General features: G+C 39.1%; 1 protein-coding gene across 1 annotated transcript; it reads left to right on the forward strand.

Annotated features, from left to right (window-relative positions):
- Positions 1 to 6,931: 6,931 nt before the first annotated feature.
- Positions 6,932 to 11,497, forward strand: LOC145783863 (uncharacterized). The gene is made up of 5 exons (XM_082595618.1): positions 6,932 to 7,050; positions 7,776 to 7,858; positions 8,360 to 8,611; positions 9,111 to 9,244; positions 10,891 to 11,497. Exons 1-5 carry the CDS (start codon positions 6,949 to 6,951, stop codon positions 11,070 to 11,072), a joined length of 753 nt encoding a protein of 250 aa, XP_082451744.1. The 5' UTR covers positions 6,932 to 6,948; the 3' UTR covers positions 11,073 to 11,497.
- Positions 11,498 to 17,506: the final 6,009 nt, after the last annotated feature.

Genomic DNA, 17,506 nt, shown 5'->3' on the forward strand with positions numbered 1-17,506 from the left:
TACTGGATGACGTGAGGCAGCATCGGCTGCGCAGTTGGTTGTGCCGGGTAAGTGTGCGATATCAAAGCGCCACATTAGTGTACGCTGTTTTAAACGAAACAGGCGAGTGTTAGTGATTTCGTCCAACGTACGGTCTCCGAATATTTTTACCAATGGCTTATGATCCGTTACGATAACCAAATTATCACAGCCTTGCGTAAAATACTTTGTCTGTTCTAGGCCCCACGCAACTGCTAGGGCTTCGCCTTCTATGGGGGCATAACGTCGTTCGGCCGATGAGAGGAATCGGGATCCTGCAAGAGTCACTTTCCAACCTGATGAGCAGCAGTCCGGTATAGTGGAAGCACATACGCAATGTTTTTGGAGAAGGAAATATCCGATGCCTTTATTAGACCAGTCAGGGCGCAAACATGTTCGACGGCAGGGGTCAAAGATTTCTACCCCATGGCGAATAGCGTCAACAATTGCCGATTTGGAGGCGGCAAATGCGGAATCCAGCTCCTGAGACCATTCGAACTTATGCTTTGGGCTAAGGAACGGCTTGAACGGTGCCATTAGGTCACGCAGTTGAGCATAGTTTCCTACTTGGTTGATTAATCCGAACCAGCTGCGTATGTCTGTGATATTATTCGGGACTGGAAATTCTTGGATGGCGAGCAAGTATTTAGGGAGGGGCTCGACCATTGCTTCTGAGATACGGAATCCAGCAAAATCTACGGTGCGTTGGGCAAATTGAAACTTGTCAGGGTTAAGGACAATGCCCGCCCGTCCCACTAAAGTGAGGAATTCTATGGTTCGCCACCAATGTTCTTCCAGTTCGCTATCATAGAACACTGTGTCGTCGACACAGCGTTCTTTGCGCACAAAATCAGTTAATATGGTATTGAAACGGCGATTGTAGCCATCCCCAGAGGATAGGAATCCTTGCGGTGCCCTAGTGTAGCGCCATCTTCCAAAGGGAGTGATGAAAGTTGTGAGGTGCCGATCAGAAGGACGCAGTGGAACACTGTGATAGCCGTTCCATGCGTCAGTCACCGATTTCCAAGTGTTTCTGGGGACACGACGGGATAGCTGGAATGGAGCTTCAGAGGCGAAGGTTTCTCTCTGGCAGAATTTGTTTAAGGGGGAAAGGTCGACAGTACGGCGTGGTGAGCTATCATTTTTGCGTGTGATAACCATACGATGACACCATGTGGTGGGTTCGCCGTGGGGGACTTTTTCGAGGATTCCCAGAGCCTCGTCGCGGAGGAGATCAGCGTGTACTTTTTCTTGCCAATGCAAGGGGATAGACGCTGGTGTATGAACAGCCACTGGTTTCGCGTTGGGGTCAACATGTATTTCTATGGGAGGACCAGCCATACAATGTAGCGCGCGGTGCGGGCAAGTGTTGAAAGTGGATGCGGCGTACCTCTGGAGTAGCCAGTTTGCCATCTTGTCATTGTTTTCAGGTGTGCACGGGAACGGAAGCTTGGTTGGGGGAGCTGGAACTGCACCACGTTGAGGACAAGTGCACGACTCCAGTTGCTTGCTGGGTAACGTGCAGCCACCGTTAACAAGTCTGACGACGTTGATTTCTGGTTCGATAAGATTGTGCGCCATTTCTTGCTTGATCTGATGTTCCCCTAGAGTTGGGAACTTCGAGGATAGGGCACCTAAATGCAATAGTGTGTCATGAGATAAGTATAACTTGTCAACGTCTTGACTGATGTAAATCATGCTCCGACATTCAACATTGCAGCCGTGCGCTGTACCCCGAATGATGGCACGAAATGCTCCTGTAATGGAAATAGTAGAGCGATTTGCAGCTATTAGGTTTGGTGCGGGTACAAGGGTCTCTTGTCCAAAGCCGGATTGCACAAAGTTCTTCAGTGACCATACATTTATTTGGGCACCAGTATCTGCGATTGCTGTTGCTTGTGCTATCACGCTAGTGTAACTGCCATGATGACATGAGTCATCCATAGATATGTCTACCCGAACTGTGGGATGTTCTCGCATGCGGGATGGTGTCCAATGCCCTTTTTGGAATGTGTAGTGAGGACCACGAATTGTTGAGCACATTGGGTCTCGGGCTACGATGTCAGTTTGTGTTGAGACAAATGTGCCTATTTGAGGTACAGTAGGTGCTGCACAGAGTGCTCCGACTGATGCATCTTTAGGAGGAGCGCCCCATTTGTTTTTATGACGAGATGACCGAAAGCATTCGAGACAAAGTGAATAAGGCGTAGTGTTCCAACCTCTGGGGCCTTCTCTGTAACGATTGAATAATCTATTGCATTTAGGGCAGTGAGTTTGTTTTGACCAATTGGGAGAGGAGGGTGCTGCCTGGATGTGTCCACGGTCTCTTGGAATAGGGCTTTGGCTTTTCTTGCGCTTGAAAGTCGACACTGCCGAAACGTCATGAGATGGTACCGCATTGCGGGCCATTTCTTTATTCTCGACAAGGGCGATGATATCGTTAATGGGAATCGACAATACTTTGTCCATTCCCATCATGTCGCGACGAATCTCATTGTCAGAAATTCCACTGAGTAGTGTGTCTCGGATCATGTGATCTGTATAACTGACTGTCAGGCCGCAAGAACATGTAGTAGTGAAAGCACATATATCCGCTTTTCCTCGAGCACGAGCTGCAAAAGCGCGAAATTTTTCATCGCGCATTTGGTGCATAGCCATAAACTCTGTCCGTAACACCCCTGTGGCGACAGGTATAACGGCCAGTTGTCGCATTGCAAGCAAAAGGTCATCTACAGGTTTACTCACTGTTTCAGCGTCAGCTTGGAGAAGGCTGTCCCCTAGGGCTTGGCCGGTACATTGGAATAACTGGGCTGAAGCTGCTTCATCAGAAATTCTGCAACCTTCTTTGAAAGCCTTCCATCTTCTGGTGAACACGTTCCATTCTTCCGGAGAAACTCCAATGTCAACAGTAGGTCGAATAAGCTTCGGACCAAGGTTTTCGGGCGCTGGAACGTTGCGCGTCGTAGCAGCATGACTGTACGTGTGACTTTGCAGCACCACACAAGCAACCGCTTCGGGCACGTCGGCTGTTTCAAAATTACAGTTGGGAAAGGCGCATGTTATCACCACCATTCCACAAATTTCTTTAGATTAACCTTATCCTATTGCGATTCGATCATGAACAAAGACGGTTATTTTTCTTAAATGTATTAACAAAAGAAAAATGATCGAATCGCAATTTCTGCAACAAAATACACAACGTAAGATTGTTAAACTCAACACTAGAACTAGAACAAAAGAAGCTGTTGTTCGCTAGCCTGCCAGAATGAAATGATACGAATAGAACAGAGTACTGCCTCGCGGAGTACACGTGACAAAAGGAGTGCAAAAGTAATCAAGGAAGCATGCTAACTGCAGGCATTTGTGCAGTAAATGGAGTAAAGGCATTTCGGACAATTGACCATCAACACATGGTTCAACTGCAAATCACGATTGCTAATTAGCTTACAACAAATTTACTGATTCTCTACTAATGGGTAGTCTACTCAATATTTTGCTTTGCCACGGCAAATCGACTTCACGTTACCATTTTTTTTATTGTATCAAATGGAGATACAACAAACTTCCAAGTAGCGCCCCGTCCATATCACAGTCACAAGCCAATCCTGCTCCGACATATCGATCTGTCAAAGCATTGCATGCTCTTTATAGCTCAACAAAGCAAAAGACTTTTCAACTAAAACTTTTGTTCATGTGATGCCTACAGCTAGTTTCAGACTTGGCATGCGATCTTGACAAGGGTGTAATTATAGGAAATTATTTTGAATTTTGTCGTTACCTGCAACTGTATCACAACAGTTTTGAAGATATTATTGACATGTTACAGGGTTAGGTATAATTATTACCCACTTCTGATGGATTAGATATATTTGGTTGAAGGGATCAGAGAAATTGAAGTAACAATCTTATGGAAACCACCAATCTCATTCGGCAACATGTGTATAGAAGATTACTCAACATAGCCTACTCTTGAGCACGAAGACAGGGGAGAAGCGTGGCATTAACAACACAAGTTTCCTGACACATCACATCTAATTGCAAGTCTTGCATTTTATGCTCTTTGCTGCCACTCCTGGATGTTGGTCATAGCATATGTTCATGCATATGTTCTACAAAATCAAATTTGTCGACGAAGCATGAACAGAATACTGTAAAAAAATTAAGTCAATGGGATATAAATTCCAATCCATCTTTCTAGCATTAAAAATATATGAAATTGCATACATCAAATTAATTGTCTAATTGCGGAAATCAGATAGCTTATAGGCTAAATACCGGTATTTTTACTTATCTTTGGCGCGTTTGTAAACGTTCCAGAATACAACCAGCCACACTTTTACAAACATAACATGTTTTTTGCTGTAAGAAATGTATCTACTTTAAACTTAAAGAACCAGGTATTGTTTAAATGAACATTTTTATCTATGCTATAAAATTTGAGGTTAATAATACTTAATAGTGGTGTTGCAAGGGCAGTACTGCTTTTTCATTTTATATTCTCGTTATAAAATGTGTCAAAGTAAACACGTGGTGCAATAGCAAAATAGGCAATATGAAAAAGCCTGTGTTTTGTAGTCTCTTGTACCTGTTGTTAAGATAAAATCTCATGAATTTACTTGAACGGTGACATCATAACTAATTACTTAGACAGCAGAAAAACGTAGGAAAAACCGTTGAATGTGGACATTCAAACTTGGATGCATTTTCAACAAATACAGAAAAAACAAAACAAGAGTTGTCTTGCATTGAAGCTAACGCAAAAATCAAACGTGTCTGGTGTTGTTTGTGGTAATGACAATTTTTTACCAAATGTCAGATGTGGGACGTGACTTTCTATGTTTTTTTTATTGAATCTGGTCAAACATTTCAAAACTCACGTTTACCAAAAGCCCGCTTCCAAATATTGTTTTTTAGTGTTTTAAGCTGACAACTTTTAAATCTGGATTAGATTAATTGTGGTGGAAAGGTAAGAAAATGACCTGAAAATAAGAAGAGCTATTTGTTGGATACTCTTTAACTTGTCATATATGCAGTGATAAAAAATTAAAATTAATCAAAATTAAAAGTGTTTTTAGGAGAATAGAAAGTTAATATATATTTTTAAGGCCATTTTTTACATATTTAACAATTGTTTTCACGTATTTATTTTTATTTCGAAAAAAACAAAAAACAAATTGATATGTTTAACTGTCAAAACTACTGTACAAACACAACTTTCAGTGCATAGACTGGGTCACGTTTTCTTCTGTTAAATTGAGAATATATGATTTTGTGTCGTTGTTTGTGTCTTTGTGCAGAAGATATATCATTTCGCCGTTAGCAACGTATCTTGGATTAAATCACTGAAAAAGTGTTGTACATCTTCCAGCCTTTTTCTCTTCCTTGTCTAAGGTACTCGGACTTTCTGCTCCATTGGATGTTATTATGAAGTCCAGTGGTTCTCAGACGTTTTTCTCTGGGACAATTTTTGAAAAAGTTTGCTGGGCTTGTGACGCATCTAGCGATAGGAATTTCTTATTTATTTATTTGTGTCTCCAGCCATTTGTCTAGCGGCGAAGTAAACTAGAATCGTCGTGTTATGTGGTTGTTGAATCGTCATCAATTGCTAAGATTTCATAAAAATGAACTAGAATGCACATATCAGAGTAATACAGTAGTATTTGTCAGCATTTTATTTTATTACATTGAGTTACGGTAAAATACGAAATGGAATCATGGTGCGTCCAGTTTGAAAAATTGAAACGACACACCAGGACGTCGCAACGCAAAGTTCGAGAACCTCTGCTGCAGTCAAATAGGCTTTTATAGGTTTTTTATGTCAGAGTTTTTAGGAGGCCTACTTGGACCTGCCGCTTGGTTAAAATAGCAGCTTTTGTAAAAATCAAGATATATGACAAACAAGGTAAATCAAAATTACAGTAGTTACCAGTTCACTAAAAACCTTAACAGCCTGTTTCACCTCAATAGGATCATTAGAAGAATTAAGAAACTTACAATAGATTCTATTTGAATAAGTTTCTTCTGATGGTCCAATTAAGGTGAAACAGGCTGTTAAGGTTTTTAGTGAACTAGTACCTAGTTTTGTTGTAATTCGCTTGGCATTGAGCAATTTTTGTAGTATTAACAGCATTTATTGTTTCACAAGCAAGGTAGATATATAAAATATTTGGATGCGAGCTTATTTAATTTGCAAGGGTGATGATCAATCTATGGTTTTAGTGACAGGAATCAATAATAATTAGGTTAAATGGAGTTAAATGAATATAAATCAATTTCTGTTTTCAACCCGCTCACAAAAAAGCATGATATTAGCAAAATATTAATTGAAACATCATAAGTTTCAGTCGCTTTGCTGTACTTTGTCGGCCTCTTGCATATAACGATCTAGCACGTTTTTACCATGCAGCAAACAAAATACTGGATTTATCCGGTACAAAGCGGTTTCAAGCTAAAATATCATATCACGTTTGGATTGCTGGGTTGTACGAGATTGCTCGAATTTCAGTCTATTTTTAAAACTTCGTCTAGTTTGCTGTAGGAAAATTTACAACACGTTAACCCAAACCGTTTGACATGGTTGACTTTTGTATCCCTGCAGAGAACCTGAGAAGAATCTTTCTTCAAAATATTCCTTTTGAAGAAGCAGTTCCACTTTCGGAAGCAGACGACAGATATCAACTCGTACAGACAGACAATTTGTTACGAAAACAAGAAAATGCAGAAAGAGTTTTTAAACACAATCGTAACAAAGCAAATGTGAAAAAGGCCTTGCAATTAAAGAAAAAAATGAAGCAGAAAGTGAAATTAAAGCTTTCCGTACCAAAAACGCTCCCAAAGAACGTAACTTTGCTTGAAAAGGCTTGTATTTACAGACACGAAAATCCTGGAAAATGGGAAAAAAGTGTAGAGGTGAGCGAAAGGATAAGGCGAATGTCGTTAGGAATCGAGGATAAAAAAGACTCTTTCTTCGATTCCTATTACAACAGACTTGAAGAGATCGTAGAAGAAAAAAGAATACGTAAAAAATTGCAGGTAAGTTTTCTTTTGTAAGTATTTTTAAACAATAATTGAAAGTCTTTGCAAAATGGAGCTTTGATTGTAGGCTTACTTTGCTGTGCCACAAATGGATGAAATTAAACAGCACTACAGGATTTAGGATTTTGTCGTTGTAAAAAACAGAAAAAGTGAGTGAAATATAGCATGTGTTGCAAAATTTAAATCGCTAATAAAACATTGGCTTCCTGCTTTGGCCTACTTGCTGTGTTTCACATTGTTTCTACATGACATGACAATTGCAACCTTCTCAGGTAGCAAGTCAATCGTTTTTTCCATTAATTCAACGCCTGCAGACGTTAAATCAATGTAAAAAACGGTTGATTTGCTGTCTGAGTTACGCTTTGACAGCATGACAATTAGGCTACGTTTAAAGTTTTAATAGTAGGACCATAATTGATAGTAGCCTACAAGCATTTGCAACGCTTTGCATTCATGTCGGCTTTGTGCGTGGTCAGTAATGATAACAAACAGTGCAGATACCAGTCTTTTCTGATATGGGTAAATTTTTAATGTAACTGTGGACGCTTTCCGTGAATTGTATGAAGCTGCACCTTCAAATGAAAACTGGTAGCCTAAAAAAAGTACCGGTAATCAGATTGGTTCATAATAAACTAAATCACTAAGGCTGGAAACACTTGGTCTGTTTCCAGTTCGCGAAAAGACCACGTAGGGCTTACTAAATTTACTTTAATTTTAAACAGGTTCCAGAAATATCTGTAAAGTTGGGATTCACACTTCCTGTTGAAAACGTTGGAAAAACTCGAAAAATCGATTCTTATGAAAGGTTGGAAAGAAAAAGCACAAGCTGAAGACTAATTGCATAAGTCTATAACTAGTCTTACAGAAGATCCGTGACTAATGTAAACCATGCATTAAAATGCAAAAATGCATAGCCTACAAAGCAGGATCCAAGATCCTGTGCTTTCCTTTTGTGCAGTATGTATTTTATAACACTTCTACTTTCTAATCTACGTGAACATGTTTGTCTTGCTAAAATTATTGTACTACAAACCCATCATAGCTGATTTCCAATCAGAAGTTGTTATTCCAAGATCAAATAACCTATTGTGAAAAGCACTTGCGCGGATAACGCTGATATTTCCTGGCTCTTGCGATAGATTTATTCACACAGAAAATAGTTCTTTTACCATGATCCAAATCTATGAAAACAGCAAAGGAAATTATAAGCTAGTTGTGGTCTGGATTTCATGTTTGATTTTTTCTGTTCAATTTACTTTTTGATATATCGTGTAACTTCCATATTTGAACGTTGCATATATTTTAGACAATTCGAAAACTTCAGTGTCTTTGAAAAAGCGAGCAGTTCTAAAGTTTTCAGCTTTTTTCAAAAAGAAGTTGGAAAAGAGCCTGAACTTTTCGTCACAGTGAGTAAAGGAAAGCATCTTCTCAACCATTTGAAAGATGGAAAAGAAAGATTTTTATCTTGTAAAGTGAAATGCACTTTTCAAGCAGATGTTGGAGAAACACATGTCACTCAGAAAAGTTCATACTCCTTATTATCGAAAGGATATGCAAGGTGAAAGGTGTTGCACTCGAAACAATACAGTGAACTTACTGGATAATTTACGTACTGTTTAGTTTTTTCAAGCTAATATTTATGCCAACTACACCAGGGATTTCTAAGAATCTCTGCAACTAGCCTACAATTAAGAGGATCAATTTGGTTTTGATTTTATTTCTATTTGAAGTGTATGTCATTTATGTGATTTGGGTGATCTAGTCGATGTTAAATTATCTGTTTAGAGAACTTTAAAATAAATATAAAATAAGCCTGATCTAAACAATATTAATGCTTTTTAAATATTGATAGTTTTTGCAGCCATGTACATACTTTCATTTGTAATTTAAATGAAGTGTAAGTGTAGCCTATATGTAGCCTACAATTTATAACTGCGAGAACATAATGCAAGCATTTAGTTAGCCTCATTGAAAATGTTAATAGATCCCCTTATTTGATCCTCTGCTGTCGTAGCCTTGTTAGGTCTAGGCGTTTATGTGTTTCTATTATCGTTCAGATGGAACCACGTCTTCATTGTGAGAGGCTTCACAGCAGAAGAGCTCAGTAAATCCTACATCACCTTAAAAGTGATCGGTAAAGGCCAAGAGCAGAAGGAAGCAATTGGAGAGATCACAGTTGCCGGAAAAGATGGTATGCTAAGTAGACTTTTTTTAATTCCTAGCAAAACCGCCAACAAAACCAAAGTAACTTTGTACAGCCTAACGGAATAGTCAATGGACATAACAATAAACATTTGATCCAATAAATTAAGCTACTCAATGACATGTCATCTCAGGGCAGCTTAGCCTCTGTCCTTCTGCCCTGAACCAAGATATCTTGGGGTGACACTCGACAGATCGCTTACATACCGCCACCATTTAGTGTCACTGTGCAAGAAACTGACATCCCGCGCTGCGCTACTCAAGCGCTTGGCAGGATCTAGCTGGGGAGCGAGGGCTGACACTTTGCGTATAGCAGCCTTAGCCCTTGTCTACTATTCAGAAGAGTAGGCTACTGTGCACCTGTTTGGTACCGCAGTGCTCACTGCCATAACATCGACACTGCAATAAACAGCACCCTGCCCACAGTGACCGGATGCCTGCGTCCCACACCATTGGACAATCTCCCCATTCTCGCTGGCATCCAACCCACTGAGCTTCGTCGCGAAGAAGCCACTCTGTCCCTCAGTCGACGGGCGCTGGAGCCTAACCACCTTCTCCACCACAAGATCTCTGCTCTCCCAAACGAGCACCTTCGTCGACTGAAATCAAGACACCTATTCGTGCCAGCCATTCAACTTCTGATCAACGAAGCTGATAAACAAGACATCTCTGCTCTTTCTATTGCTATATTTTGATTTTTATGTAATTGTGTTTCTTTTTCTCGACTCGTATTAGAAAGGCAAGTAAACAAACATCTCTCTCTCTCTCCATGCGGCTACTTGGGCGGACCATAAATGGAATTCTAAATGGAAGTCAAGCACCATCAGACTCTATTTGTTCATCTCCGACGCCGACACACGCCCCATCGACCTGATACTACCAAGACAGGCATGGGTGCGCCTCAATCGTCTCCGTACGAGCATCGGGCTTTTCTGCTCAACCATGAACCAATGTGAATGTGGTGCCGAGTAACAGACCGCAGACCACACCATCAATGACTGTACCATTTTCAAGCCACCTAACGGAGTGGAAGGTCAGCGTGTTATGGATGACGAAACCAAGGACTGGCTGCTCTTTAGTAACCTTCCAGTGTATTCCGGGAACGTCGTGAATTTGGGGTGGTAAAAGGATAGACCCTCGGCCCCAGAGGCTCACACGACGACGACGAGCCTGCTGATTTCACTTTTAATTTTTTTCTAGTTACGCGCGTTGATTTGCGCGTTAATTTGTTTTTGGTTCGTTTCGGTTAAAATCTTTATCCTCGGACTGACAAAGCCTTGATAGGTTATTCCTGGTAGTTTCGCATACTTGTAAAGGCTTTTGACGCAGTGCCGGTTACCGAAATTGGCAGAGTGAAGTTTCCGATTATTGTTGAAATGTTGGTGCCTGGAAACTATTCCATCCACTAGGTGCCGCTGAATGGAGAGCAGTCCTGAAATGATTTGCTCAAGCGCACATCCTGAGAACCAGCGCTGTCTGATCTTGGGTCGGGTGCTTAACGACTGAGCTAACGGAGCATTAGGAGATGTTGCTTGATCAAGTCAAGCTACTGCTTCTTTCCTCTACTTTGCTTTATTATTGAAAACTGCAAGGCTTTCTCACTCCTTTACGTTTCAACACCTTTTTCATGTGCAGCACAAATTGCTTTGGGAAATTCCGAAACGCTTCGATGCTCAACAGATGCGGAAACAATGTGTTGGCACAAAGCAATTGATAAGCCAGGAGTTAGCAGTAAAACCACAACCCAACTCCAAACCTGCACTGAGGTGTTGGAAGAAGATGGAGTGTTAAATCAATTTAAGCAATTCATATCTTAATTGACTTTGTCGACATTCCTCGTTTTTTGTTGCTGTGTTTTTACTGTCTTTCGTACAAACAATAAAACTTGTTGCATCTAAAATACATCTCACCCAAGCCATGATTTGAATATAATATCTTTCCTATTTTTTCTTGCTTTATTTTTTAAATATGGGCCCGCACTTTTCTTAAATTAAGTCATTGCGTTTTATTAGTTTTTCTGTCTCAATGTAAACATGAGCTTGCATTTTATCTAAGTGCTTACAAAATAATTTTTGGGTCATAAAATTTGGCTTGTTTTTTTAATCTTTATCGTCCTAATATAGAACTGGTCTTGAAAAGGAAAACCTTTAACTTTTTTGTGCTGTCTTCACTTGGACCAGGGATCGGAAACCTGGTACAAGCGAAACTCTGGAGCCGTATGCTGCTTTTCAGCTCCTCCGATGTGGCATCCTCTTTTATTTTATAAAACTTAGAATATAAATTGCGTTTGATTATTATTATAATAAAATATAAAACGGTGTCAAAGCATTATTTAGTAGTTGTAGCCTACATGATAATGCAGCAATGAGCTCTAGTTGAGTGATAGGCTGTTAGAAAATAATAAAGATTTAGTTTTAATTTATACATTAGTACGTTTTGTGGCTGTTCGCTGGTCATATCTACCGAAAGATATAGCAAAATGGCTCTTCTGTTGACAAGGTTGCCGACCCTGAGCTGAGATCAACACTGTTCCCTGGCAAAGAATACATGATGCTATTTGGCTTATTTAAAGATGGTGGCTTCAAACTGTTGAATATGAAATATAAATACAGCAACCACACCAAATTCAAATTGGTATAGGCTAAACATAAATATATTGCAGGTTAGAGCGTTTTTTTTTTTTTATCCTTCCAAGAATTTGTATCCGTACCAATGACTTTTACAAATAAATAGGCTACAACCAAGTCCAGTTTTACATACTTCTTCTAAAAACATTTTTAAAACTATAATTAGGCTTCAATGATAATGACCAAAGTGGCATTTTTTAGTAGTAGGCTACTTTCAATTTCAGATACGCATTACGTCCAGCGCTTTACACAGCGTGTAGTTTTAGCCCGATCATATAAAGCCGCATTCCAGTAGGTTACATTGTTACGCCAAATCCATTGCGTTGAGTGTGTAACAGTTTCTTCGAGTGCCGCAGCAGGGTATCGAACTCACACCTCCCGACTGAGAAGAAGGAACTCTATTCACTGTAAGTATGAAGCAGCATCCAGGTAGATGAACCAGCAATGGTGATTCAGCAAAAACATAACATATTGAAATATAATGTAGCTTTGCATTATGTTATGACACAGAGAAACATGCTTTATAAGTAAAAGCAACAAGAGAAGTCGCAATAAATCAGTTTCAGGTTTAAAGTTAAACTTATTCGAATTTTCAACGTTTATATTGTCCAATTGTATGTAATTTTTTAGTATGCTTTGCTTTATGTAACCATAATTACAGGCATAACCGTGCAATAACACTACAGTGTTGTATGATCAAAACAAAATAAGTAACTTTTCCATCTATGCATATAGTCCTTCAAAAGAAAAATATTGTAAAGAAACACTAGAGAAACATGCGGTATAGTAACAAAAATATGGTCCAATCGAAACATTTGAGAAACTGCTTAGGCCTATCTTGTTCACATACGAAATGATAAGTGAAAGATTACGCATCACAACCGGTCAAAAATTTGAAGAGAAAAAATTAGTTATTCAGAGAAGTGTCATAGGCTCAAAGCAGATTCTACACCACATGGATGCAAGCACAACATAAGATAATTATTGCACAAACAAAGCACATTACGGGAAGCAAATACTTGCTTTATTTGTTTCGGACAGTTTTGTTACATTCATTGTTTCTAAACAGCCATTGACCAACTTAGAAGAAAAACAATCGGTTAAGCATGGCATCTAACTGAGAAAGAGTCTGCATTTGTTCCATTGTTCTGAATCTGATCTGTAATTAACCAAAGTAATTGTTCACCTCCCGATTTAACTTATCTAGGTTTGAATTTTTTAGAACAAAATTTAAAACACTTTTTCAGTTTGACTTAATTATTTTGAAGATTTGTATCAGTTCTCATTGATAGGATTTCAAAAGTAAATTTTCACAAAATTTTGTTGAAATGCTTGGTGAGAAAACATTTTGCAACTTAGAAATTAGATTGCGTTTGGTTTAGAGGTGACCAAGTTTTTCTAGGCATTGACAGGATTTTGTTGTGCTTTGATCTTGGCGGGCCACATTTTACCGACAAAATTGTTTTTGAATCTTGGCTTCAGTTTTAGACTGAAAGAAAGGTTACTGTAGTCAAAAGAATAACAATTTTGATTAAGTAAGTTATTTCAAAACATTCAGACAATTTATAATAATTTAGTCATACTTCTTCTCTCGTGTTGTCGCTATATATCAGGGCATCCGTTGGTTAACTACTGCCTGGTGTCGTCATCGATAGAAACTAGGCCTTTCATACCATGAGGAGGTCTGTATAGCCGGCAATCCTTGATAATGTGGGCTGCCGTCTGCATTTCACCACACTCACAAGTAGCACTCTCTGCCAAGCCCCAACGCAACATGTCTGCACCATAGCGTCCAACACCAGTGAGCAAACGGTTACGTCTTGATGAGGCAAGTCTAGAGAGGCCATGGCCCAGCTGGTTCTCGGGCGGGGATCTGAATACTTGTGGAAGTGGGGATGTGCTGCTTGACCATTGTTCACACCACGCCTCGTGGCACCACTGTTTGCTAGGGATTCCACCAGAGGCTGCCAGAAGGTCTCGTACAAATGGCTTTCTTGATATTAGCCGCTGCTTTGGTGGATATCTCAGCGTGGTTGCGTCACTTGCGTGTAGCAAATGACCGGAGTTTAGGGCTTAACGGCATAGTCATACTCATTACATCTTATGTAAAGAATGTTTTTTTTTTTGTCCAAAAGTTTGATAAATGGTAGCCTATGTGTAGCCCAGTGGTTCCCAACCTTTTTAGGCTTAAGGCACACAACAGAAAAGAAAAATATTTTGTGGCACCTCGTGGCAGACTAACGATTTTTCACCTCGAATGCAGCAGCTTGTTGGAACAAACCTTATCCGTTTCATTCCAAAGACTTTACAGATGATATTGATAGTTTCTCTACTTGACTTTCAGGTTTGATGCAGTGTGAAAAAAAAGCAAGTGTGCTTGTTGTGCGTGCTCTTGGGAAAAGCCATTAATAATACCACCTTCAGAAATCAACATTATAGCCTAATTGTAACACTTCAATTTTACTGGGAGATTGAATACCATTATGAAACGACCTTTTGATAAAAAGGGTAAAGCTTACTGATTTCGAAGTCAGTGTAAAAGTCAGGGATTCATTAAAAGTTAATATACTGCTCTTCTCTAAGTAGACAAAATGGGCAAAAACCTTTCTGTGCACAGCTGACAGCATTCACCTGATGAACTACAAGACATTCACCACAGCTTAGCTTGCAGACATTAACTGTTGCATTTCAAAGCCAAAAGAAGGATGCCCAGAGATGGGCGTGATCTTGATCTTGAAGATCACTTTTTTTTTGGTGATCTTGATCTAAGATCACTTTTTTTTGTGTGATCTTGATCTTGAAGGACAATAAGATCAAGATCACTTTGAAATTGAATTTTACTTACTAGATAGAGGCATTTTTTTAGAACTCGTACTGTACAAAGTAGTTAGTGGCAATTACTAACATTAAGCCACTGTTAATATGATATGCGTCCAACAATAGACGATTTAAAGTCTCCATCTAATCTGGTCAGTGTTGCCATTTCAAAATTGAAAAAGTTTTCTGTGTTGGTCATAATAAAGAAGTCAACTTCCGTGTACTTTATGTTGACGTATAATAAAAAATGAATTAACTTTGTTCACAATTTTTATGTGTGAATTTTAAAGAAATGTTTGCTTTCTTTGATCCAATTTTAGATGTTTCAAAAGTCTAGAATGGCAATGTTAAAAAATCTGGACTCCAGCCGACTTTGGTCATGTAAAGTGGTTTATTGCAGCAAATCAACCAAACCAAGACTTGTTTAGGGTCTGAGTATGGAGCGGTTTGTCTGACTGCAAACCTCTGAACTTTTTTGATAGCAGACAACGGTATCAATGTTGCCAGATGGGTAAATGGTGCAATAAACATTGACATAACACAGTGAAAGTTAAAACTACTTAGTAACACGAATAAAAACTCCCACATGAACCAGACAAAAATTTGGTAAAAATTGATGTAGTTCAAAGTTTATTTTTATTTATTTATTATAAAAAAAAGTATAAAACTAATTGCAAATTTTGCGACTTTTTCAGAACTACTGTAATTAACCTCGGCCTTGGGTGTGACGTTGCGATTCTACGCAAACTACGTCAACAATTTATAGGCCTAATAGCAACAGTCACTAACTTATTACAATTCTTTGGCCAGCGATCGAGTAGTTAAAAGTAAAAGTTAGCAATACCAACTATAAGTTATACCTTTACCCAGGTTGCTTATAGCAATTATTTTTTGCAACATCATTGATCAAAAACTTCATTTTTTTTCAAGTACACAAAAAGTGATCTTGAAAATGATCTTGATCTTCAAGATCACATAGTTTGGTGATCTTGATCTTCAAGATCACCTATTCTTGGTGATCTTGATCTTCAAGATCACCAATACTGGTGATCTTGCCCATCTCTGAGGATGCCCACACTAAGAATTTGTGACCACGAAACATCAGTGCTGTATTCGAGGGTATACGGCGGTATACGCAGTATACCCTCTGCTTTTTCGAGCAATTATAGTATAGGCTACCCTCTGGTTTTCCAAAGAGAATGCGTATGCTATCCTTGCTGGTTCTTGACAACTAGGCCTACTACAGAATTCTAAAATGGTGCCAATTAACGCGAATCAATTCATTCAGAGCATTGTTAGCAGAATGCAAATGAGACTTTGCGCTATTGCTGACACTGACAATGGTCAGCTAATGGTTGATATTGCTGAAAAATGACAGCTATTTCAACTTTACCTTGTTCGACAGCAGAATGTGAACGTGGTTTCAGTTTAATGAACAATATTATCACAGGTTTAAAAGCATCTTTGCTCATTGATAATGTGAGCTGTTTGATGTTTATTAATTGCAATTTGCAATGGACCACCTGTGGCTCAATTTACCGCTAAAAATATGTAAGATCCTGGCTGCTAAACCACCGATCAGCTAAGGAGACTAGATCCCAAATTTGTAAAGAGGATAAAGATTAGATTCCTCTCGGCAGGCTGTTTGGAATGTATTCATAGAAAAATAAACAATTTTGTAAGCCTTCCTCTCGTCCAACTTTGATGTTGATAATTCAAGTTATGGTACAATAAAGGTTAGTATTTTGCAAGTTGTATATATATTATTGATCATTTTGGAAAATCTGACGGTATACTCTGTGCTTTTTTTACAAACACAGCACTGTTTATGTTATGGTAGAATAAAGATTAGTATTTTGCAAGTTGTGTATTTATCAGTGACGATCGGTAAGGGAAAGCAAGGAAAGCAGTGCTTACCTGAGCGAATGTCAATGCGTTCAATCGCTAGACCAACTGGTCTATGAAGTATGAACTGGTCATATGCACAGAATGGTCTCTCGTCACGGTAGGCTACACATCACAGCATCATAAAGGCGAAAAGATTGTTGCTGTTTTTTGATGTCTCCTCGCCATGTACTTTAGCCTACTAGCTTTCTTAGTCATGCCTTTGCCCCTTTTACAGCGTTGATATAACGTTACTTCGCCAATGAACGTTCAGGTGCGGATGCAATATTTAGTTCGTTAAGCTTCTATACGCAGGAGGCAAACTTATCCAGCTTTTTGTACAAATTGCTTGCGGTTGTAATGTTTAGGCCTAAGTGTTAGTTTTTGTAGTGTAGGCCTAACTGAATATCTGAGAATGAACATTCATGACGAATTAAATATTTAGACAGCTATTATTCCATGTCTAACACTGGGTTTTGGTCCTGCAACGTTAAAATTAAGATTGTTCATGACTTCTAAACATTAAATGGATGTATGATCACGACATAGGCGAAGCACAATTTGACAGATTTTTATTTTTGATTTGTTTTGGAAATGCTCTCAGAGCGCACCAAATTGGAAGTGTTTTTCAAAAATTTCTGGGGGAGGCCCCCCAGACCCCCCGCTAGAAGTGTTGCCCTCGGGCTTCGCCCGACGGTTACGCCCTTCGTTCCTACTACCTTGCTGCAGAATATTTCCAAGTTAATTTCCCAACGGTTTAAGCCACCGAACGTCACTATGGTATTTATCATTTTATCAAATCTGAGACAGTATACCCTGTGCTTTTTTTACGAATACAGCACTGCGAAACATCATATGCGGTATGACAGAAAATTGACCGTGATGTCACAAGAACAATGATGCATGAAAATTTGATCAACAAC

Source organism: Aplidium turbinatum, chromosome 15 (genome assembly GCF_918807975.1).
Source record: "Aplidium turbinatum chromosome 15, kaAplTurb1.1, whole genome shotgun sequence".
NCBI lineage: Eukaryota > Metazoa > Chordata > Ascidiacea > Aplousobranchia > Polyclinidae > Aplidium > Aplidium turbinatum.